Below are 24263 nucleotides of genomic sequence, written 5' to 3'. Positions count from 1 at the left end.
TTCACCCCTCCCCCCCCCCCCACACACAGTGGTGATCACCGACAGAAAGGGCTCCCCACCCCCTCACCGGGACCGCACTGACGAGACCCACACCCCACCCTGGGTCGGCAATGTGACAGGGTCCCCTCACCCGACAGGACACCCCCGGACCCCGGCCCCCGGCCGCGAAGGGGCTCCGCTGACCTGCCGTTCCACACAGGGCCTGCCCAGGTAGGTGCTATTTCTCGTGGGTTCTCAGGTGTGGGAGGGCGCCTCCGGTGACAGGGGCCTGCAGCGCGGCCACGAGATCAGGGCTTTCAACACCAGCCCATCCCAAACTGCCTTTCAGCTTCTAACCTTCACCCTCTATCCCTCCCCCCCCCCCCCCCCCGTCTGTCCCCATCCCGCACAATCCCCCCCCCCCGTCTGTCCCCATCCCGCACAATCCGCCCCCCGCCCCCCGTCTGTCCCCATCCCGCACAATCCGCCCCCCCCCCGTCTGTCCCCATCCCGCACAATCCCCCCCCCGTCTGTCCCCATCCCGCACACTCCCCCACTCACCCGTCTGTCCCCATCCCGCACACTCCCCCCCCCCCCACCCCGTCAGTCCCCGTCCCGCGCACTCCCCACCGTCCGTCCCCGTCCCGCGCACTCCCCCCACCGTCAGTCCCCATCCCGCACACTCCCCCCACCGTCAGTCCCCATCCCGCACACTCCCCCACCCCCCCGTCCGTCCCCGTCCCGCGCACTCCCCACCGTCCGTCCCCGTCCCGCGCACTCCCCACCGTCCGTCCCCGTCCCGCGCACTCCCCACCGTCCGTCCCCGTCCCGCGCACTCCCCACCGTCCGTCCCCGTCCCGCGCACTCCCCACCGTCCGTCCCCGTCCCGCGCACTCCCCACCGTCCGTCCCCGTCCCGCGCACTCCCCACCGTCCGTCCCCGTCCCGCGCACTCCCCACCGTCCGTCCCCGTCCCGCGCATTCCCCACCGTCCGTCCCCGTCCCGCGCGCTCCCCACCGTCCGTCCCCGTCCCGCGCGCTCCCCACCGTCCGTCCCCGTCCCGCGCGCCCCCCACCCCCCCGTCCCCGCCCCGCGCGCCCCCCACCCCCCCGTCCCCGCCCCGCGCGCCCCCCACCCCCCCGTCCCCGCCCCGCGCGCCCCCCACCCCCCCGTCCCCGCCCCGCGCGCCCCCCACCCCCCCGTCCCCGCCCCGCGCGCCCCCCACCCCCCCGTCCCCGCCCCGCGCGCCCCCCACCCCCCCGTCCCCGCCCCCCACCCCCCCGTCCCCGCCCCGCGCGCCCCCCACCCCCCCGTCCCCGCCCCGCGCGCCCCCCACCCCCCCGTCCCCGCCCCGCGCGCCCCCCACCCCCCCGTCCCCGCCCCGCGCGCCCCCCACCCCCCCCCCCCCGTCCCGCGCGCCCCCCACCCCCCCCCCCCCGTCCGTCCCCGTCCCGCGCACCCCTCTCCCCCCTCCCCCCCCACCTCTGTCCCCATCCCGCACACTTCCCCGCCCCCCAGTCTGTCCCCATCCCGCACACTTCCCCCCCCCCCCCCCAGTCTGTCCCCATCCCGCACACTTCCCCCCCCATCTATCCCCACCCCATCCTGCACAGAGCCCTCCCGTGTGTCATATCCTGCACACATCCTCCCCCGTCTGTCCCCATCCCGCGCACTCCCCCCGTCTGTCTTCCCTCCCAAAAGGACATCAGTGAATCCGATGGGCTTTCCCTAACAAAAACAGTGGATTCAAGGTCATCATTCGACTCCTAATTCCAGATTTTTACTGAATTTAAATTCTACCATATACCATGGTGGGTTCAAGCCTGAGTCCCCAGAACATTACTTGGTAACACTGCTGGCCCATCGCCTCCTATATCCTGGGTACAGAGAGGTGCCCTTATGTGAAACAGTTAAATTCTTGACCTGACAGGATAGATGTTGAGAGTTTGTTTCCCCCTGGCAGAGTCTAAAAGTAGGGGACATTGTCTCAGAGTAAGGGTCTTCCATTTAACACAGATGGGAGGGAATTCTTCTGGCGACAGTGAATCATGTAGAATTCTTTATTATGGAGCGCGGTAGAGGGTACGTTGCTAACAATATTTTAGACTGAGGTAGATTTTTAATCATTAATGGAATCCAAGATTATGGGGAAAAGGGCAAGAAAGTAGAATTGAGCATGATCAGACCAGCCATGATTTAGCTGAATGGTGGATCACCCAATGGGCCAGTCAGCCGCCTTCTGTTCCTGTACCTATTGGTCATCTTCAGGATGGTGTATGACGTTTGTTCTTCCTCATGTTTTACTGTCATGAAATATAGGCAGCATCTAGCTTATCAATAATACAGCAGCCTTGTTTGTTATTGAACATGTGCAAAAGAGCATGTTTCAGTCGATTCAAACCAAGTATAATTTGAAAATTTGTAAATTTGTTTTGTGTGTGTATTGCAGTAATGACTGACCAAATCTTTCTCTGCATACTTTTTTGTCAGCTGTAACTTGATTGGTAGCATTGCTATTTTGGGGTTACAAGCATATGGATTAAAGTCCATACCAGATGCTTTAGCATGAATATGCAGGTCAAAACTCTGTGCAAAACCAAAGTCATGAAACAATGTTGAGGAGTTAATATTGGTCTTGGTTTACAGTGCAGATTCATTACAGTGGTAAGGAGTGTTGCATTGAATTTTGTTACATTTTGGTTTAAGTACAGTTGAGTTTAAAAAGTTGAGGGGTGACCTAATTGAGGTGTTTAAAATGTTTCTCATTGTTACTATAATACAGAATACTGACATTTATGTCCAGGCTTAATAGATTTTTTGGGGAGGGGAGGGGGCGAAGGACATGAAAATATGAAAGACAAGTAAATGGGGTTGAGGTACTGATCACCCTTGATGAAGTTGAATTGTGGCATGTGTTTGAGGGGGCTGAATGGCTTGTATCTATCCTAATACTACTGATTGTTAGAAGTTTCTGTGTTTTGCACAGAAATTAGTTTTTTTTTTACTAACTTCTCTTAATATTCTCTCAAAGGAGCCATGAATTCGTGGTGGCTACTGAATGATATGTTAAATGTTATTTTGCCACCTAAAAGTATTTGTTTCTCTTTCCCCTTCAGGTGTGGTGAATGCATCTCTCTTCTGGATTTTGTAGCTGTGGCATTTTGAATCTTTCTGCTGGCATTTAGCCCCAGGAAGCATTATGTTCCAAATGACTAAAGACTGAAAGTGATTATTCTTGTTACTGGTTCACAAAGCGTGCGGTGGGAATGGCCGGGCACTTCCGCAGCTACGTATGGGATCCCATTCTTATCATATCTCAGATTATCCTGATGCAATGCATCTATTACAGTTTCCTCGGCATTTGGTTGGCTGTGGTGGACAGCCTGGTACAGAACAGTCGCTCACTCGATCAAGTATTTAGCTATGAGGTAAACAAAAATTAAAGCTTTTGAAGTGTGCTTTTTGTTTACACTAGCAGCTCTTCAAAAAAAATCTCTTTTTGGAGGGGTTTGAACCGGTGGATTTTTCCTATTTTCTGGGAAGGAGGTAAAATGAAACATACTATGGATGAGTTGTTCAGACTTTTTTTTTGCTGTAGTGCTTTATAAATTCATAGATGTATACAGTGCAGAAAAGGCCCATCGACCCATTGTGCCTGCAGCGACATAACTATCACTGAAGGTGCACTAATCCCAATTTCCTGTTCTTGTCCCATATCCTTCAATGTTATGATATTTGAAATACTCATCCAAATATTTTTTAAAGTTTGTAAGTTATCCAGCTTTCACATTCTTCCCAGGCAGTACATCCCTGATTCCTTTTAACTCAGCGGGTGATGGTTTTTTCCCAAGTTCCCTCTGAGTCTCCTGCCCCTCACTCTAAAACTCAGCCCTTTTGTGATTGATCACTCAACCAAGAGGAACAACTGCTCTCTTTTCATCCAATATTATACAGCTTAATCATGTTCCTCACACACCCCCTCCCGCACCCCCCCGCCCCCATATTCTCTGCTCTAAAGGAAAATATAAACCTACCTAGACTGTCCTAATAGCTCAATTTCTCCATGCTAGGCAATATCCTGAACCTCTTCTGTACCCCCTCTATTGCTATTGCATCCTTCCTGTCATGAGGTGACAGAACTGCACACAGTATTCTAGTTGGGGCATCACTAATACTCTAAGTTCAACATTAACTCCTTGCTCTTGTGCTCTGTCATGACTGATGAAAGCAAGTGTTCCATGTGCTGCCTTAACTATCCTATTCACGTGTTCTGCTGACTTCGGGTATCTATGAATAATTAACCTAAAATCTCTCTGTTCCTCTAAGCTCTCCAGTGTCCTTCCATTCATTAAATGTGGGGAGGTGATGGCCTAGTGGTATTGTCAGAGAGGCAAAAGTGAGGACTGCAAATGCTGGAAACCAGAGTTTAGATTAGAGTGGTGCTGGAAAAGCACAGCAGGTCAGGCAGCATCCGAGGAGCAGGAATGATTCCTGATTAAGGGCTTTTGCCCTTAACATCAATTTTCCTGCTCCTCGGATGCTGCCTGACCTGCTGTGCTTTTCCAGCACCACTCTAATCTAAACTCTGTTAACCCAGAGATCCAGATAATGTTCTGGGGATCTAGGTTTGAATCCCACCAGGCAAATGGTGGAATTTGAATTCAATAAATATCTGGAATTAAGAATCTAATGATGGCCATGAATCCATTGTCAGTTGTCAGGAAAAACCCATCTGGCTCACTACTATCCTTAGGGAAGGAAACTGCGATTCTTAGTTCGTCTGGCCTACATGTGATTTCAGACCCACAGCAATGTGCTTGACTCTTAATTCCCTCTGGGCAGTTAGGGATGGACAATAGATTGCTTCCTAGTCAGTGATGCCCTCATCCCATGAATTAATAAAAGGGGGGAAAAAAAACCTACCTCATCTTGGTCATGGATGGCACGGTGGCTCAGTGGTTAGCACTGGGCGAAAGTGAGGACTGCAGATGCTGGAGATTAGACTCAAGATTAGAGTGGTGCTGGAAATGCATCGCATATCGCAGCATCTGAGGAGCAGGAAAATCAATGTTTCAGGCAAAAACCCTTCTCAGAAATGAGACCTCGTTCCTAATGAAGGGATTTTGCCCGAAACATCAATTTTCCTGCTCGTCAGATGCTGCATGACCTGCTGTGCTTTTCCAGCACCACTCTAATCAATGGTTAGCACTGCTGCCTCACAGCACTGGGGACCTGGGTTCGATTCCATCCTCAGGCGACTGTCTACGTGCAGTTTGCACATTCTCCCCATGTCTGTGGGGGTTTCCTCCAGGTGCTCCGGTTTCCTCCCACAATCCAAAGATGTGGAGGTTTAGTGAATTGGTCACGCTAAATTACCCATAGTGTAGGTTATTAGTTGGAGATAAATATAGGGTAAGGGAATGGATCTGGGTGGGTTAGTCTTCGGAAGATCGGTGTGGACTTTTTGGGCTGAAGGGATTTTAGATCTTGTTTCTTCCAAAGTACATTACCTTGTACTTACCAGTGTTAAATACCATCTGCCATTGCACTGCCCATCTGGCTAACCCATCTATATATTCCTGTAACTTAAAATTATCTTCCATTCTTCCAATCTTGGTGTCATCCGCAAACTTGCCAAACATTCCACCCACATTTTCATCTGTGTAATTTATGTATATAACCAACACTAAGAGCCCTAGTACTGATCCTTGTGGTACATGGCCAGGTCCCCAGCCTCCAATCACTCAAACAGCCTTCTACCACTACCCTTTGTGTCCTATTACTAAGTCAGTTTCTGATCCATCTTGCCACGTTTCTCTCAATTCCATATGGATTAATGGTCTCAATCAGTCTCCCATGTGGGACCTTGTCAAAGGATTTGATACAATTCATATAAACTATGTCAACTGGACTTCTCTCATCCACACCCTTGATTACATTTTCAAAAAAAATTTCTTACAGATTTGTTAGGCATGGTCTCACTCTGTCAAAACCATGCTGACTATCCCTAATTAACCTGTGTCTTTTCAAGTGGGTGTTAATTCACTCCTTCAGAATTTTCTCAGTAGTTTCCCTACACAGATGTGAGACTCACTAGTCTGTAATTTCCTCGTTCATCTCTACCACCCTTCCTAAAAAGTGAAACCATATTAGCTGTCCCCCAGTCCTGTGGCCAGAGAGGAATTAGAAATTTGTGTCACTATGACAAGAAAATGTAAGTGATTTTGGGAGGCTGATGGGAGCCAGGTTTTATTGACAGGTTTAAGCTTAGATGTGTGTTTTTTTTTTAGAATGTTTAACTAAGGTTGTAGTGAGAGGATAATGAGGAAGATTTAAGGTGAAGTTAAGTCTAGTTGAGTGTCATGACTGTGACCAGAGTTTAGTGATGGAGGTGTGGTAGGTAATTGGAAGGTTGTTCACTCAGGGATTGAGCTGACATCCTGGGCAATGACATTCAACACTGGAGCAGGTTGTGAGGTAGCCTTCAATTAATTTTATTTTTTTTTCTCTCTGATCCATGACATTAATGATTTGGACCCTGCTGGATGGCTTAATGTTAACAATTTTGAGAGTTAAAGGCTCAGGAGTAAACTTGACACAAAATCAGGAATGGAGTCCCCTTAAGGAATTAGTGTTTCGTTCATGCAAGCAACTTTGTAACTGACAAGGTGCAGATGTTTAGCTTTTCATTTTTCCTTTGATTATTAGCCCACAAAGAGGGTTCAGATATTAGGTAAATTTGCATTCTCAAAACAATGTTTAGGCTATGCTCCCAACAAAGAAAGAAGTTTTCTAGCTTGGAAGGTAAAAGGTCAGTATGGTATGTCCTGCCATGAACAATGACCACAATTCCACAGGTAGTGTGTACATGACAGAACACTATCTTATCTACTTCTTCCCTGACAATGAATGCATACTGTGCAGTTTGATGCTTCACTTCGATCCAACTAGTCCATGCCGACCAGATATCCCACCTAATCTAGTCCCATTTGCCAGCACCCAGCCCAGGTCCTTCTCAACCTTCCTATTCATATACCCATCCAGATGCTTTTTCAATGTTGCAATTGTACCAGCCTCCACCACTTCCTCTGGTAGCTTATTCCATACACGGACCACCCTCTGCGTGAAAACATTGTCCCTTAGGTCCCTTTTATATCTTTCCCCTCTCACCCTAAACCTATACCCTCTAGTTCTGGACTCCTCCACCTCGGGGAAAAGACCTTATCTATTTACCCTATCCATGCTCCTCGTGATTTCATAAACCTCTGAGGTCACCCCTCAGCCTTCGACGCTCCAGGGAAAACAGCCCAAGTCTATTAAACCTCTCCCTATAGCTCAAATCTTCCAACCCTGGCAACATCCTTGTAAATCCTTTCTGAACCCTTTCAAGTTTTACAACATCCTTCCAATAGGAAGGAGACCAGAATTGTACGCAATATTCCAAAAGTGGCCTAACCAACGTCCTGTACACCTGCAACATGACCTGTCTTTTAAATGTTGTAATTGTACCTGCATCGACCACTTCATCTGGCAATTCATTCCACATACAAACCACCCTCTGTGTCAAAATGTTTCCCCTCGGGTCCCTTCTAAAATTTTTCTCCGCTCCCCTTAAAAATATGCTCCCTAGTTTGAATTCCTCCCCCACCCTAGGGAACTGACCTTTGCTATTCACCTCATCTATGCCCGTCAACCTCCTACACTCCAGTGAAACTATCCCAGCTTATCTTTATAACTTAAACCATCCAGTCCCCAGCATCCTGGTAAATCATTCTGTTCAATTTTATAATATCCTTCGTATAGCAAGGCGACCAGAGCTATGTAGAGTACTCCCAAAGGTCGCTTCACCAATATCCTGTACAACTGCAACATGTCCCAACTTCTATACTTAATGTTGACAAGCAATCTGTCTTGATGCAGAATTTGATGTGTGCTTAATGAAATTTGTTACCACTTTTGGCTAACCCTCAATATTCATGGAATAACGTCAACCTGGCATCTGAGGATGTGCTGGCCAACTTGCAGCTATCATGAAAGGCAACTCTAACTTGCATCTTCAGTATTTGTAACGCATTCTAGATATTTCATGAAAGGGCAAAGATCACATGAGGCAAGTCTCTCAAAGGCAAATCTCCCAAGCACTAATAGAATAATGGAAGGATGTTCTCTCTCTTTGACGGGGAGTGGGCATGTTGGTGAGAAGGATGTGAGAAATATCCATTGATTTTTGTCCAGTAAGTGCTTCCTTCAGTAGTCTGATCATTTGCAAGGTATAATTGCACTTTGTAGTAGTTTTTGAAATAGCCTTGTTGTTTCTTCTGATCTAGAGAGATTACTGAAACATTACTGATGAAAATTCATACGTCGTCTTTTGGGCAGTAATGTAACTATTAGAACTCAAGCTTTTATGGCACCATGTGGGTCAGTTAAAATAGCAGAATACAGAAAGCAGAGGCTTAGCACTGAACAGCTATCCATTTTGTATTGTGTGGGAGGTTTGCAGTAAAATTCATAATGACATTGCAATACCTAATCCATATCAAACTTTGAGAGGTTGTTCTACTTTACACTATCAGAGGTATCTTTTTTTCTTGAATAAAGTTCATTTTTCCTCTAAGCAGCAAATTCAATAATTCTTTGTTATCCATTTTTTTGTTACCTAACAGTAATAGCTGTCTGACCTTGAGCTGTGCTAATCTAAAGCAATTAAAACTTGTATCTTTTAAGGAGACAAGGTTGCTTAAACTTTTTCTCTCCACTTTCCAACAGTGTAATGTATCATGCATACACAGTCCACAATTCCTGATGCTACTTGTTACTGTTTCAAAAATACTGTTAACTTCACATGCCTCCATCATGCATAACTGAAATCCCAGTGGCAGCACTGTAACCTGAGAACAAAGGCATTGAAAGATTTGCATTGAATGGTCATATGTATCTACATTTAAGTGAAGTATCTAAGTTGAATATCTCTAGATGTTTGTGCGTTCCCCTACTCTTATATTTTATAATTTAAAACTGGTCAAGAACAGCAAAAGAATAAAATTGCCTATGCACCTGAAATACTTAACTAGATTTTAATTTGTTGTTAAGCCTTTGCTCTGAATAATTCTCCAACCCAGATAAGCCTGCATCGCTATATGCAGCATACAGGATTGAATTATGCCAACTGGAGTCTGGAGGGAGTAATATGTGAACTGCGTGTTCCTCTTCAAACACCACATTTCTTTTTAAATTTCAATTGTCTTTTGCAACACAGTGGATATACTCTGTGGCAAACCTTGTGACCAGCTTCAAGCAGAGTCTGTTTGTGTTGTATTTGATGGTATCTCAATAGTGGTTTGGTCTTTGCGTGTGTTTTTTAAAAATTTTCTGTTTATATTGGTCCTGTTTGTAATTTAGGTGCTGGGATTTTCCACAGCTCAGGGAAGGCTATCGATGATGGCATTTGTCCTCAATTCACTCACATGGTGAGTACATACACAACTGTTGAAAAAGAGACCGTAGGAGTTTGCAGGACTACTTAATGTAATGATGTGGAAATGTTGCTGTTGGCTTGTGGTGGACAAAGTCAGGAGTCTCATGACCTCAGGTCATAGTCTAACAGGTTTATTTAAAATCACAAACTTTCAGAGTGCTGCTACTTCGTCAGGTGAAGTCGCTTCACATCCGAAAGCTTGTGATTTCAAATCAACTTGTTGGACCAAAACCTAGTGTTGTGACTTCCTGCTGAATGTAATTTAGAAGATATCAATTGCATAACATTATCTTATCTCCCTCTCTGACCAATTCTTCGTGCACCTACCCCAGATTTAATTAATTTAATTCCAAATATTGGACATCGCAGTGCAGATTTATGGAATTGTTGCAGCACAGTAAGCTGCCGTTTGGCACAGTTTTGCACTGGTTCTCTGAAGAAGCAGTTTATCTTCTGCCATTTCCTTCCTATGTAAATCTTGAAGGGGGAAAAAAATCAAATAATCACTAGAATTACCAGTTAAACCAGCTGCCATTTGTTTGTATTTCCTTAACTTTTTTAACATAGCCTTCTAACTGGGTTTCCTTATGTGCCAACTTAGAGAAGTTTTTCAACCTGCAGAGAATGTAATATAATTTGAAAAGTAAATGGAAAACAAGTCAGGTCTCTAACTGCTGTTCTGAACTATACAAAGCCATTAGTCTCTAACTGGCAATTCATTGAAATCCAGTGGCCTTCAGATGACGAGCAACAAAATAATGCTTAATAATGTTATTCCATAAAGTTAAAACTCTTTGTGTCCTATCTCACTATGTTCTAAAACAGTGTCTCTCAACGGGGGCGGAAGCGCCCCCTGAGGGGCGTTTGCCTTCCTTCGGTGAGTGTTGAAGTCAAAGGGGGCAGCAAGGGGGCACTGAACGACTTTGTAGAGAGCTTATCAATCATTTGGAAGACTGCCGTGTCCTTGAAGGACGTTGCTGTGTGCAGATGGATAGTCGCATAACACGAGTGTTATTTTCCCTGCACCCATGGAGGCATGTGCTCTGATTGGTTGTTGCACTGATTGGTTGTTGTGAATGACAAACCATTTGAACTTGTTTGCAGTTGGCACTGATTCTACTGCCGAGATCAATATCACCTAACTCATGTTGCTTCTAGGAAGACAAAACGCAGGTTTTCAACTGTTCTACCGGGTGGCAGAATGAATACACATTTCAGCTAATTAGCCAATCAAATTTTGCCACGTTTCTGAGCGTCTTACAATTATCGTTATAAGGTAATACCCAAGATTCCATCAGGGTATTCGAGCAACAGTGTAGAAATGGCCTTATCAAGTAAGAAAAAGTGCAGGCCGTATAGCATGGACTATTTGCGATATGGCTTTATTCAATCTCCGTCTAATAAGCAGTTAACACTGTGCTTGCTCTGTGAACAAAGTTTTTCCAACAAGGCCATGAAGCCTTCCCGTCTTATTAAACATTTGGAAAAGCAACACAGTGACAAAAAGGACAAAGATTTGGCATATTTTCAAACATTAAAGAATAAATTCAATCAGCGACCAACGATTTCCACTGCTTTTTTTAAAGATGGGAGCCACAAATGTGGATGGCCTTGTGACATCATATAACATAGCGAAGCTAATTGCAAAATGTGGTAAACCTCATTCCGTGGGTGAATTGTTGGTGCTTCCAACTATTGCTGAAGTATTATCAACCGTGCTACATCAGGAACCATCAATGACTATCAAGCGTATTCCTCTTAGTAACGATTCCGTGAGAAGGCGCATCGATGAAATTGCCTCAAATGTTGATAAATTATGTTCCCTTTTGATATCGAAAGAAATCGCCTTACAAATTGATGAAAGTACTATATGCGGAAATCAAGCTTTACTTTTGGGGTACATATGTTTCATCGACAAAAATGAAACATGAGAAGCACTATTTCTTTGCTCTGGATCTATCAACAGATACCAAAGGTAAGACTATCTTCGACTGTGTCAAGGATTATTTTGATAAAAAGTCTGTTCCCCTCAAAAACATTGTTGCTTGTGCTATGGATGGCACACGTGCTATGACTGGCCAACATCAGGGATTTGTCACATTATTAAAGAGAGAAGTGCCACATGTTTTCACAATACACTGCATTATCCATCGGCAGCATCCGGCTTCAAAGAAATTTAGTGAAGCCCTCAACCATTCTCTACAAGTGGTGATAGATGTGGTAAATTATATAAAGAGACATGCTCTGAATGAACGACTTCTCCACCAACTCTTTAAAGATAATGAAGATGAATTTCTGCCATTGTTGCTACACACAGAAGTGAGATGGCTCTCGAAAATGCCTCAATCGTTTCCATGAACTGTTCGATTCTATCATTGAATTCCTACACAGAAATAATGAAAACCTTTGTATGAAAGCAGAAACCATAAAACACGACTGTGTGCATATCTCACGGATATATTCGATAAGTGCAATTCGCTGATCATGCAGATACAAGGAGATAATGAGAGTTTCATAAAAGCAAGGAATGCTGTTACATATTTTATTGCGAAACTTGATCTCTTTCATCGGAATATCAGTCGTCGTGAGTTTTACCAGTTCCCGAGTTTAAACAATATCGCGGAATATGTTACTGATCAATTACTTATCTACTCAGCTCACATTCGTGCACTGCAGGATGATATGAAAATACGATTTGCTGATCTTATCGAGATGGAGATCACCTGATGGCTGGCTGACCCCTTTATCTCATGCGCAGAATAAATGGATATTCGCCTTCAGGAAGAAATGATAGAGCTCCAAAATGACAATACAATGAAAATTCGGTTTTCACAAATGGGTGAGCCGCTTTTTTGGATTCAAGATGCCACCCGATGTCGTTTCCCGCTATTAAGTGAAGAGGCAAAGCGGTTTGCACAACCATTTCCTACCTCTTATTTGGTTGAGAAAGGATTCAGTGCCGTCGCCAGAATACAAGATAAGACCCGCAATCGCATGGATGTTGTTCAGCGTGGTGACCTGAGATTGCTTTTGACAAAAATTGAACCAGATGCATATGATTTAGCAAGACAACATGAACCACGAGGATTGCATCGACTATTTTGCTATCACCGACTAAATTTTATGCAGAGTGAGCCAAAAGTAGGTGGACAGTAAGAACAGTAATAAATGATAACATTTTGTTTTTTGTTGCATATAAAACATATTTCACAAAAGTTTTCTGATTTCAGCACTGCAGTGTATTGCAGTTATATGTGCAAAAACAGACTTCGGTGATTTGGGGGCATTGCATGATTTCAAGGATAAGAAAGGGGCGTTGAATACGGAAAGGTTGAGAAATACTGTTCTAACACATTGTTAAAAGGAGACTTGAAGTTGAAATTTTTCATCTTGTGCTCATTGGAGCTAGGATGCAAAAACAAACTTGAAAGAGACCATACTACCCAGTTACCACCTCATAAATCAGCATACACCAATGATGCTGAAGCACTGAAAGCACGTGGGGCGGACTAGGTACAGTACATGTATACTGAGGAGTACTTAATTATCTGCCAAGTGAAGTCATAGTCAACAAAAGTGATTACATTCAGGAAATGCACACTATCCTCAAAGTTGTATCCAAACTTGTGGCTAGTGGCTGGTTCTGTGGTTATGACTGAACATCCACATTTGAGAGTCTAGATTAGAGTGGTGCTGGAAAAGCACAGCAGTTCAGGCAGCATCCGAGGTGCAGTAAAAGCCCTTCATCAGGAATACAGGCAGAGTGCCTGAAGGGTGGAGAGATAAATGAGAGGAGGTTGGGGATGGGAAGAAAAGAAGTTTGGGACTGGGGTGAGGTGGGGGAAGGGGAAATGAGGAAACTGTTGAAGTCCACATTGATGCCCTGGGGTTGAAGTGTTCCGAGGCAGAAGATGAGGTGTTCTTCCTCCAGGCGGCGGTGAAGGAGACTCGGGACCTCCATGTCCTCGGCAGAGTGGGAGGGGGAGTTGAAATGTTGGGCCACAGGGCGGTGTGGTTGATTGGTGCGGGTGTCCTGGAGATGTTCCCTAAAGTGCTCTGCTAGGAGGCATCCAGTCTCCCCAATGTAGAGGAGACCGCATCAGGAGCAAGGTTACAATAAATGATATTGTTATATGTGCAGGGTAAAACTTTGGATGTGGAAGGCTCCTTTAGGGCCTTGGGTGGAAGTGAGGGAAGGGGTGTGGCCGCAGGTTTTGCAATTCCTGCGGTGGCAGGGGAAGATGTCAGGATGGGAGGGTGGGTTGTAGGGGGGGCGTGGACCTGACCAGGTAGTCACGGAGGGAATGGTCTTTGCGGAAGTCGGAAAGGGGTGGAGAAGGAAATATATCCCTGGTGGTGGGGTCCGTTTGGAGGTGGCGGAAATGTCGGTGGATGATTTGGTTGATGCAAAAGTTGGTAGGGTGGAAGGGGCGTTCCACCCTACCAACCTGAGCACCAGGGGCGTTCTGTCCTTGTTACGGTTGGAGGGGTGGGGTCTGAGGGTGGAGGTGCGTGATGTGGACGAGATGCGTTGAAGGGCATAATTTGAGAACAAGCTGAAGAGGCATTTGTTGGTAAGGTTGGTAACCTGCATGGCTTAGTCCATCTACATATGTACGGGCTACCCAAGACACACAAGGTCTTGTTGTATCTGTCAATGGCTATACCTGTTGTTGCAACCTGTTCCGAATGAGTTTTCCACATATACTGTGAAGGATTCCTTAATGTTTAAGACCATACAAAACCTACATATTGAGAATAATAGTATGTTCATGTGCTGTTTTGTCATTGCTAGCTTATTTACCAATATACTACTTAAAGGAGCCATTGACTTCTGCACTGTCACTATTTCATGGTAGTCTAGATATACTGCCTGCATCTGAATCTCTGTTCATCAAACTCATGAACTTGGCAACTTATGCATTTGAATTCCATTTTAGTTACACTAATTTACACACCTAGGTGGCATTGCCATGGGATCACTCCTAGGTTCAGCTGTTGCTAACAACTTTGTTGGTTACCATGAGAAGCAATCCTACATTCTACAATATCAATTTTATTGACAATCATGTGATTAGGACTTGTAGCCACCTGCTCACCATGTACGTTTAACACTGAAATAAGGCAAATTAAAACGATTGTGTGAGATAATCTAATCAAATCGCCACTTGCTGTATCACACAAACTCATGAAAGGGCCTACAATCACCACTTTTGGCTCTGAATGGTGCCTGGTCTACCTTATTCCTGAAGAAGGGCTTATGCCCGAAACGTCGATTCTCCTGTTCCCTGGATGCTGCCTGACCTGCGCTTTTCCAGCAACACATTTTCAGCTCTGATCTCCAGCATCTGCAGACCTCACTTTCTCCTACCTCATTATCTTGACTGGGAAAGGTGTCTAAAAACTTTGCACAACAGATGAAACTAGCTGTCTCACGCTGCAACTAAACATTAAATCCACAAGTTGTTTTCTTCACTAACTTGTGATGCCACAAAGCCAAAGTAAATTTTGCATACCCCTCAAATGAGTAATCCAAGTTTCAGTGCTGGTGTGATGCCAGGTGTGTTGGCTGTACTTCCCTATGATTGGTGGACTGTATGAAATAAGATGCCCTGTTGACCATTCGTAGCTCGCACCAGAGCACCCGTGTTTGCAAGTTTCAGAAAAATATATCCGCCATTACATGCGATTCTGATTTTGTAAATCATTTGTTAAACAATCTGAACTGTGCTGAGTTAAACTGGAAGCCAATTGAAGACTGTCATTGGGCCTGCAGTGTGCATATGCTAAAAGTTACATACATAAATATTCATGACCTGTTTAATGTAGGCAAAAGGAATTTACACACACATCTTATCAAAAAAGGGTGAGAGAGACAGTCAAATTCTGCTGTACCCACATGACAACATCTTAACTGATCAGAATCTACCTGAGAATTAAGATTGACAGTTAACTGTTGCTGCATCTCCATGGTAATGATGGCCCAACCAATCAAGCACCCTCTTCTCCTTCTGTATAAAAGAGTCTCTTTTACAATACTGTTCTTGTATCCTATTTTGATGAGTACAAGATGAAAAGCTTAGACTTTTAGTCTCCTTTTAGCAATATGTAAGGTCTGTAATAGCTATGGTACCATATGTTCTATTCACCCATCAGCCCTGTTCTCACTTGGTTTGATAACACCCCAGTTTTAAAATTCTCATCCTTCAAATCTCCCTGTGGCCTTGCTGATCCAATCTCAAACCACCTCCACCCTGTACCCCTGTGATATATTCTTGCTCCTCCAATTCTGGCCTCTTCTGCATCCTATTATTTTCAACATTTCGTCACTGGCAGCCCTGCTATTTGCTGCCTGGACACACAGCTCTGAAAACCCCTCTCTTAGACATCTCTATCTCCCTATCTCTCTGTCAGCTGATCCTTAATATTTAACTTTTTGCACAAGCTTTTGGCCATCTGTTCTAATGTGGCTTGATATTGCTTGATGTCAACTTTTGACTAATAAGTTTCCTATGAAACATTCATGTAATATTGCTGCATCAATTGGTATCTATAAATATGATATTTTTAAAACTGCCCTTGTCCTTATAAAGCAACATAGTTGAGTTGCCATGAGCAACCTCTTATCAAAATAGGGTCTACCCTGGGTCCTTATCTTGTACATTTTAATGAATGTCACTGGCCAGCTATGCCGACAGTCACTGAAATTGGAAACCTTTAGGATATCAAATTTAAATTGTGAAATGCGGCTTAGATGTTACAGCTCCAGGATCATAGGCAGTAGTTGATTTTAAAAAGTAGTTAGCTCAAATTTCCCAGTAGTCTGTCATCTGCACTCTATCTGATTCTGTTTTTGTTTGGATGTGTTGCTTCATTTTTTTTTAAGGTATACCAATTCGTTGATTAGATTATACCTAATTGTGGCTCCTAATGATATAATTGTTTTTGCAGTTAAGATGCCCAAATATCTGGAAAGTATTATCTTGGAGGACAGTTAAGGCGGTAGATCTCAACCTTTTAAAATGTATTGAGCACTTGAAATGTCATAACATTCAGGGTTATGGGCCAACTGTGGGGAAAGTGGGAGTAGTGTAGGTGATAGCTTATTTCTGGTGTACAGACTTAATGGGCTGAAGGACGACTTCTGTGCTGCTTGATTCTCTGTCTTAAATGGGTGATTTCGTACTCAGATTATGCCCTCTGGTCCTAGACTCCCAATAAGGGAAAACCAACCTCTCTGCATTTATGTTATTAGTCCCCTTCTAAACTTCAATAAGTGCAAGTCCAAGCTACTGAACCTCTTCTAAGAAAACCATTCAATACCAAGATAAACCTAATGAACCTTCTCTGGACTGCTTCCAATGCCAGTATAGCTTTTCTCCAATAAAGGGACCAAAACTGTTCATAATATTCCACCTTTGGTCTGACTAGTGCCATAGTGCAAGCTATGAAGAGAGGTTGAATAGGTTAGGTTTATTTTCACTAGAATGAAGGAGATTGGGGGGGGGGACTTGATTGAGGTTTACAAAATCATGAAGGGTATAGACAGGGTGGATAGAGACAAGCTTTTTCCCAAAGTGAAGGATTCAATAATGAGAGGTCATGCTTTCAAAATGAGAAGTGGAAAGTTTAAGGGGGATACACACGGTAAGTACTTCACACAGAGGGTGGTGGGCGTTTGGAACACGTTGCCAGCAGGGGTGGTAGAGGCAGGCACAGTAGATTCATTTAAGATGCGTCTGGACAGATGCATGAGTAGGTGGGGCGCAGAGGGATACGGATGCTTAGGAAATGACCGACAGGTTTAGATAGTACATTTGGATCGGCTCAGGCTTGGAGGGCCGAAGGGCCTGTTCCTGGGCTGTAAATTTTCTTTGTTCTTTATCTTTCACCAGTTAAGTTAATACTTGGTTCTTCTATTCTTACACTGTGTATCATCTCCGATATTCTCGCATTCAATTCAATCCGTCAATTTTTTTCCCCAGTCATTTAACCTGTCAATAACCCTCTGTAGACTACTTGTGTCATGCTTACTCCTTGCCTTTCTGTCTTTTTTTGTCATCTGCAAACTTGGCTACAGCCAGTTCATGTCTGTCATACAAGTCGTTAATATATTTTGTAAATAGTTGCAGCCCATCATTGATCTATGACAGTCCATTAGTTATGTGTTGTCATCCTAAAAATGCCCTCTTTCTCCCAACTCTGTCTTCTAATATACTAACCCAACATCATGAGCTCCTATCTCATTAAGGCTGAACATAATTTAAACATTGTTGTTTGTGGAGTTATACTTGCTTAAATTGGACCACAGTTGTCATATTACAACAATGTGTACTTAAAATATATTTCATTGGCTATGAAATGCAATGGCTATTCTGATGTCATGAAAGGGCTATATCAATACCACTCTTTTGTACCTTTTAGTCTCATTTGTAAATTCATTATGTAACAAGATAATGACACCAAATGTAGAGTTGCATATTTACAGGCACTATATATGCCTTCTAATGCGAATGAGAAGTGCAAGATGGATAAACCAAAAGCAGGATAATTACTTTTGCCAAAATAGCTCATTTTTGCTACTTTGCTCCTATACTCATATGTTTAATTACCTGTGAAATACTCAGGAGGACAGCATTATCCAAAAGGAATACAACTTTTCAAGTGGTAGTGATTAGGCTAATATCTGTGGTCCATCACTAATTGTTCTTGAGTGGGTGGTGGTGAGCAACCTATAACTGACTGGCTCACCAGGCCATTTCAGAGGGAAGTGAAGAGTCAACTTCTGTGGGTCTAGAATTGCATGTAGGCCAGGCTCTGTATTGATTGCAGATTCCCTTCCCTAAAAGGCATTAGCTTTTGTAGTCATGCAATTGATTGTTATTTATGAGATTAATGTTTTATTTCAGGTTTGTTAATTAAATTTAAACACTCAGCTTTTGTAGTGGTGTTATTTAGGTCTCCAGTGACATTACCTCTATGCTGCTGTTCTCCAGCTAGTTGTGGATAGCTTCATGAACTTGGTGTTGTATCACTTGAGAGCTCAGAAAAGGGGATTGATGGGATGGTGTAAAATAAAACTATCCTTTCAGTGCCACTCTGGGTTTGAAATCACCCCAGGCTGAGATACAGGGATAGCTTTCCTTTCGTTTCAGTTTATACAATGAGATCTGAAATGAATTTGACAGTGACTAGGCAGTTGCCAGACAATACAAATGAGTTGTACAGAACTGTGGGTTGACAATCTGTACAAATCTCCATAAGGATACTGTGAAATAACATGCTGGTGGATTGGAGGAGATATTTTACATCCAACCAATTGGGCACACCCTTGAAAGTGCAGCTATCCCTTCATATGCTCTGGAGTTCAGTGTAAACGTAATGCTGAGAACTCCAGAGTATATGTTAAAGTCTGCTCTGTTAAAAGGTACATCTATGATCTATTCCTCTTTTCTTCTCCAGCGCCCTTGGATTGTGGTATTTCATCCGAAGAGGAAAGCAGTGTTTGGATTTTACTGTGACCATCCATATCTTCCACTTCATGGGCTGCTGGATCTACAACTTACACTTTCCCACAGCACTGAGCTGGTGGCTGGTGAACATTGTGTGCATTGCATTGATGGCTGTGATAGGAGAGTACTTGTGCATGCGGACAGAACTGAGGGCCATTCCCGTGAACACTGGACCCAAATCTAACCTGTGACACGTTGTGCAGAATCCTGAGCACTCAGCACCTCAGATTTGTCCAATTGTGAATGAAACTGCCCAATGACCAGTGTTAAATATTTAATTTCAATGTTAACAAGACTTCTCTACACAATGCAATAACATTGAATCCTTATTTTGGCCACTATAATATAACATGTGTAAAGTGAAAACTGTTTGTAAACTGCATCTTTATTTAAGGATAAGCCTTTCTAAGCATGTATCTATTCAAAATCTGGTTGGCTGATGAACAGAGTTGGTGAACAGAGTTCAAACTGGAAGACACCTGTGACTGGATATGGATTGATTTAGCTTTTCAGACTTGCTAAGAATGCAGCATGCTGGAATTATTGCAGAATTCTGCTTTTACGTCTCCTCAGTGGTAAGAACTTGTCATCTGATCTGCCCAGTGTCTTCATTCATTGCAGTCAAGCTGGAATGTTTCCCAGAGTTTACACCAATCTTCATTTCTGAATCTAAATTACCCTCAAAAGTGCTCAACACTTGGAAATTTAAGGAATGTTGTCATTCTCAAATGTGAGACCTAGAGCCTGTTGTAACACTGGGTATATCCGCACAGTTTTCAGTGATTTTTAAGCAAAGATTAAGCACCATTGTTTTGATATTGAAATATATCTGGTGTAAAATAGTTTAGTAATGAATGATAAAAAGCACTTTGAAACTAAAGGCTGGACCTAGACTTGAGGGACTGACCTGTGGACACAGTCCATGACCCTTGTGCCATTTTTTTATTGGCAGGGAACACAGCTTAATCTCTATTTTGTTTAAAACTCACTGAGGAATAAATTTATTGCAGTATTGAAAGTTGATGGTTTAGCTCTTGATTCATATTTTTCTCTATCCCGTCACTATATGGTATTCCCCTTCTCTCTGTTTCAGTTTTCACCTCTCCTCATAGCAGTGATTTTTTTTTTCTGGGGTTCGGCTTTAATGTCAATAGTCCACCTCCAGTATCTCAGCCTGATTCATGATGAAAGTCGTGACACCATTACAGACCTGTTCCAACAACTTTCAGGCATCCTGTAAGTAAAACGTTGATAAATGGAATAGAATCACAGATGACTACGGGAAGATTCTGTTTGGCTAACTTGCTGGAGTTTCTTGAGGCAACACAAAGTTGGCGAGCAGTGCGGTTGATGTGGGGTGCGTGCTCTTCTAAAGGCATTTTGTAGAGTGCTGCACAACAGAGTTGTGAACAAGTGACGACTCATAGAATAAAAAGGATAGTAGTCGCACTGATACAAATTTGACTGAGAATTAGAATCCATATGGTGTGGAAACAGGCCCTTCGGCCCAAGTCCACACCGACCCTCCGAAGAGTTACCCACCCAGACCCATTCCCCTACATTTGCCCCTGACTAATGCATCTGACCTACACATCCCTATGGGCAATTTAGCATGGCCAATTGACCAAAACTGCACAACCAGAGCACCTGGAGGAAACCCATACAAACACTGGGAGAATGTGCAAACTCCACGCAGACAGTCGCCCGAGGCAGGAATGAAATCTGGGTCCCTGCTGCTGTGAGGCAGTGCTAGCCACCGTGCCGCCCCAGAGGTCCAGGAAACAGTAGTAGTTAATGGATGTTTGTGTGGGCTGGAGGAAGGTTTGTAGTGGAGGTCTACAGAGCTCAATTGAAACTCTGACTCTTCCTGATAACTATAAGGGGTCAAATTAGGAGGAGTTTTTTTGAGGGTAGTGAATCTGTGGAATTCTTTACCACTGAAGGCTGCTGAGGCTGGGTTGTTAAATATTTAATGCTGCGATAGTTTCAGTGAGTAAGAGAAATCAGGATCTGTTTTGAATGGTGGTAGATAAGACTTGATGGGTTGAATGGCGTACTCCATCTTAGGGTCTTATAATTACTTCATAGAATCCCTACAGTGTGGAAGCAAGCCATTCAGGCCATCAAGGCTTCACCGACTCTGAAGAGCATCCCCCCCCCACCCCCATCCCTGTAATCCTGCATTTCCGAAGGCTAATCCACCTACTCTGCATCTCCCTGAATCCTGGGCAATATAACGTGGCTAATCCACCTAAACTGCACATCTTTGGACTTGGAGGAAACCCATGCAGAAGTGGGTTTCCATTCAGAGGAGATTTACTCGGATGTTGCCTGGTATGGAAGGAAGGTCTTATGAGGAAAGGCTGATGGAACTGAGGCTGTTTTCATTGGCAGGTGACTTAATCGAGGCATATAAGATAATCAGAGGGTTAGATAGGGTGGACAGTGAGAGCCTTTTTCCTCGAATGGTGAAGACTAACACAAGGAGACATAGCTTTAAATTGAGGGGTGATGGGTTTAGGGCAGATACCTGGAGTAGTTTCTTTACTCTGAGAGTAGTAGGGCTGTGGAACGGCCTGCCTACAACAGTAGTAGACTCGCTGACGTTAAGAGTATTTAAATGGGCGTTGGACATACATATGAATAATAATGGAATGGGAAAGGTTAGATGGGCATCAGATTAATTTTGCACGATGCACAACTTTGAAGGCCGAAGGGCCTGTACTGCGCTGTAAAGTTCTATGTTCTAAGCTCAATGAACGCCACTTGATTTTGCAGCCTCGAGATCTCAACAACTTCCACAACTTCAGAAACTGACTGCATTATGTCTGTTGCTCAATTTTCTTCCATACTCCCTTCTCTCTCCACAGCCTTGACTTGTTGGTGTGCTGTTTTCTTTGTCTCAGTAGAATGGGTCAATTTTCTTCCTTTCACACCTTAATTTATGCCCATTTTACAGATCTCTTTCAATCTTATTAACAAACTCTATACAGTATTTTGCACTGGACTTTACACCATCTGCCCCGTTTCTCTCTTCCCCCTCCCCACCCTGTCTAAAGTTTAAAAATAGCCATTTTCCAACACACTTCAATTTGGAAGAAGTCACACCGATCTCAAAACCAGCTTTTAAACGCTGCTCCTTAATCAGGTAGCTGTGGAGCAGGACCATACATCACAGAATTTATAACAAAAGATTAGTGTCATGCAACTGAAATGATATATTGAACAAACCTAGACTTAACAGCAGTCTAGGTTCAATATATAATCATTTCAGTTGCATGACATTAATCATTTGCTATAAATTCTGTGCCTTATAGTCCTGCTCAACAGCTACCTGATAAAGGAGCAATGCTCCAAAATCTAGTGCTTCCAAATAAACCTGTTGGGCAATTTTTAACTGAATGTGAAACATTTAAAATGGATCTGAAATGCTGTTTGATGCCACAACTGCAGGGGGAGACTCCACACAGGATGTGTGTAAGGGCTTACTCTGAGCCAAGGGACATGATAGAATTGTATGGCTTCCCCTTGAGCTGTAACCATGGGGGTTCTCATTTTGAGATTTAGATTTCATTCCCCTACAGTGTGGAAACAGGCCCTTTGGCCGAAAAGTCCACACCAACCCTCCAAAGAGTAACCCATCCAGACCCATTTTCCTCTCACTAATTCACCTAACACTATGGCAATTTAGCATGGCCAGTTCACCTGGCTTGTGGGACGAAACCAGAGCACCCAGAGGAAACCCACACAGACATGGGAAGAACGTGCAAATTCCACACAGATAGATAGTCACCTGAGACTGGAATCAAAGCTGAAAATGTGTTGCTGGAAAAGCGCAGCAGGTCAGGCAGCATCCAAGGAGCAGGTGAATCGATGTTTCGGGCATGATTCCTGAAGAAGGGCTCATGCCCGAAACGTCGATTCTCCTGCTCCCTGGATGCTGCCTGACCTGCTTCACTTTTCCAGCAACACATTTTCAGCTCTGATCTCCAGCATCTGCAGTCCTCACTTTCTCCTGAGACTGGAATCAAACCTGTGTCCCTGGTGCTGTGAGGCAGCAGTGCTAACCTCTGAGCCACCATGCCACCCCATGTTGAGAAATTACTTTAATTATAAAAGTTCCAGTTTATTGCTAAATATAATTTTCATTTTTCCACCTTTTGCTCTTCCTGAAAGTCAGCATCTAATGGAATTGTGATTTTTTTTTAAAATGATGATACTAATCATTTCTCCAATTTAAAGCATTGTCTTTCAGCTATACCAAAGTATTTTATAGATTTTAAAATTTGTTGCTTAAAACAAGCATGTTTATGTTGCTGCCTTGGATCATTCTGTTTCATGAATTACTCATTAGAGAGCACTCAAAGTGTAGAACTAATGCTAATGGAAATAATTAAGAAACTGGATGTAGAAGATTTAGGTTTATGGAACTTAACACCTGGTATGGTGAAGGAGTGAATAATGGAAAACAAATTGTAAAATACTTTTGGAGGTAATATCAAGGACCTGTTTAACACAATTAAAAATCACACAACACCAGGTTATAGTCCAACAGGTTTAATTGGAAGCACACTAGCTTTCGGAGCGACGCTCCTTCATCAGGTGATAGTGTGATAGCGTCACTCTGAAAGCTAGTGTGCTTCCAATTAAACCTGTTGGACTATAACCTGGTGTTGTGTGATTTTTAACTTTGTACACCCCAGTCCAACACCAGCATCTCCAAATCATGACTACTGTTTAACACAGTTTGCCTACCTATTCTCCAGATCTTTTGTTAGCTTTACCTGATTAAAAAGCTATCTCCTGTTCTTGGAATTTTTAATTCATCCAGCATCTACCACTTTTGAAGTTCATATTCCAGATTTTACACTTCCCTAAATGTGACAAGGTGTTCCTGATTCATGATTTTTGGACTTAATATTAAGTTCAGTACCTTTAGATTGTGAGCTCATTCCCATTTCTTCCCTTTTAGCTTATCCTTTCTCCTCTTTTCCCCCCACTCCAGTGGAACCATCTGGCAGTTAGACATACCATTCTTCTGCCATTCTCACATTCCAATCCCTTACTCTGACAGTCAGTACCCTTTCTCCCCCAGCACTCCATCCCCCCCACTATAGCATAAATGCTACCCCCTCCACACTTCACATCAGCTCTGGTAAAGAGTTGTCTAGACTTGAAACATTAGCTTGCTCTCTCCCCATGATTGCTGCCTGAACTGCTGTGATTTCCATAATTTTTTGTTTTCAGTTCCTGACTCACTCCTAGATGAACAAGGTCTGATTTTAAGAGTCGGC

General features: G+C 43.8%; 2 protein-coding genes and 1 long non-coding RNA gene across 3 annotated transcripts in view; 2 read left to right on the top strand and 1 right to left on the bottom strand.

Annotated features, from left to right (window-relative positions):
- On the top strand, positions 1 to 19990 carry sys1 (SYS1 golgi trafficking protein). The gene is made up of 4 exons (XM_087994993.1): positions 1 to 210; positions 3096 to 3407; positions 9382 to 9449; positions 18920 to 19990. Exons 2-4 carry the CDS (start codon positions 3246 to 3248, stop codon positions 19158 to 19160), a joined length of 471 nt encoding a protein of 156 aa, XP_087851119.1. The 5' UTR covers positions 1 to 210; positions 3096 to 3245; the 3' UTR covers positions 19161 to 19990.
- LOC148147672 (uncharacterized) overlaps positions 12393 to 24263 on the bottom strand; it is a 25045-nt gene continuing 13174 nt past the window's right edge. Inside the window, exon 3 of the long non-coding RNA XR_015759620.1 lies at positions 12393 to 12484. This is a non-coding gene — a long non-coding RNA (uncharacterized LOC148147672). The remainder of the gene's footprint in view (positions 12485 to 24263) is intronic.
- ctsz (cathepsin Z) overlaps positions 19405 to 24263 on the top strand; it is a 61642-nt gene continuing 56783 nt past the window's right edge. The window contains exon 1 of the mRNA XM_087994990.1: positions 19405 to 19544. The gene's annotated coding sequence lies outside the window, so the exon portion shown is untranslated. The remainder of the gene's footprint in view (positions 19545 to 24263) is intronic.

The sequence above is a fragment of the Chiloscyllium plagiosum genome, unplaced genomic scaffold (assembly GCF_037043375.1).
Source record: "Chiloscyllium plagiosum isolate Xiang-an unplaced genomic scaffold, Cpla_swu_hap1 HiC_scaffold_15, whole genome shotgun sequence".
Taxonomy (NCBI): Eukaryota; Metazoa; Chordata; class Chondrichthyes; order Orectolobiformes; family Hemiscylliidae; genus Chiloscyllium; species Chiloscyllium plagiosum.
The sequence above is the reverse complement of the archived record's forward strand: the minus strand, read 5'-3'. Positions and strand labels throughout refer to the sequence as shown.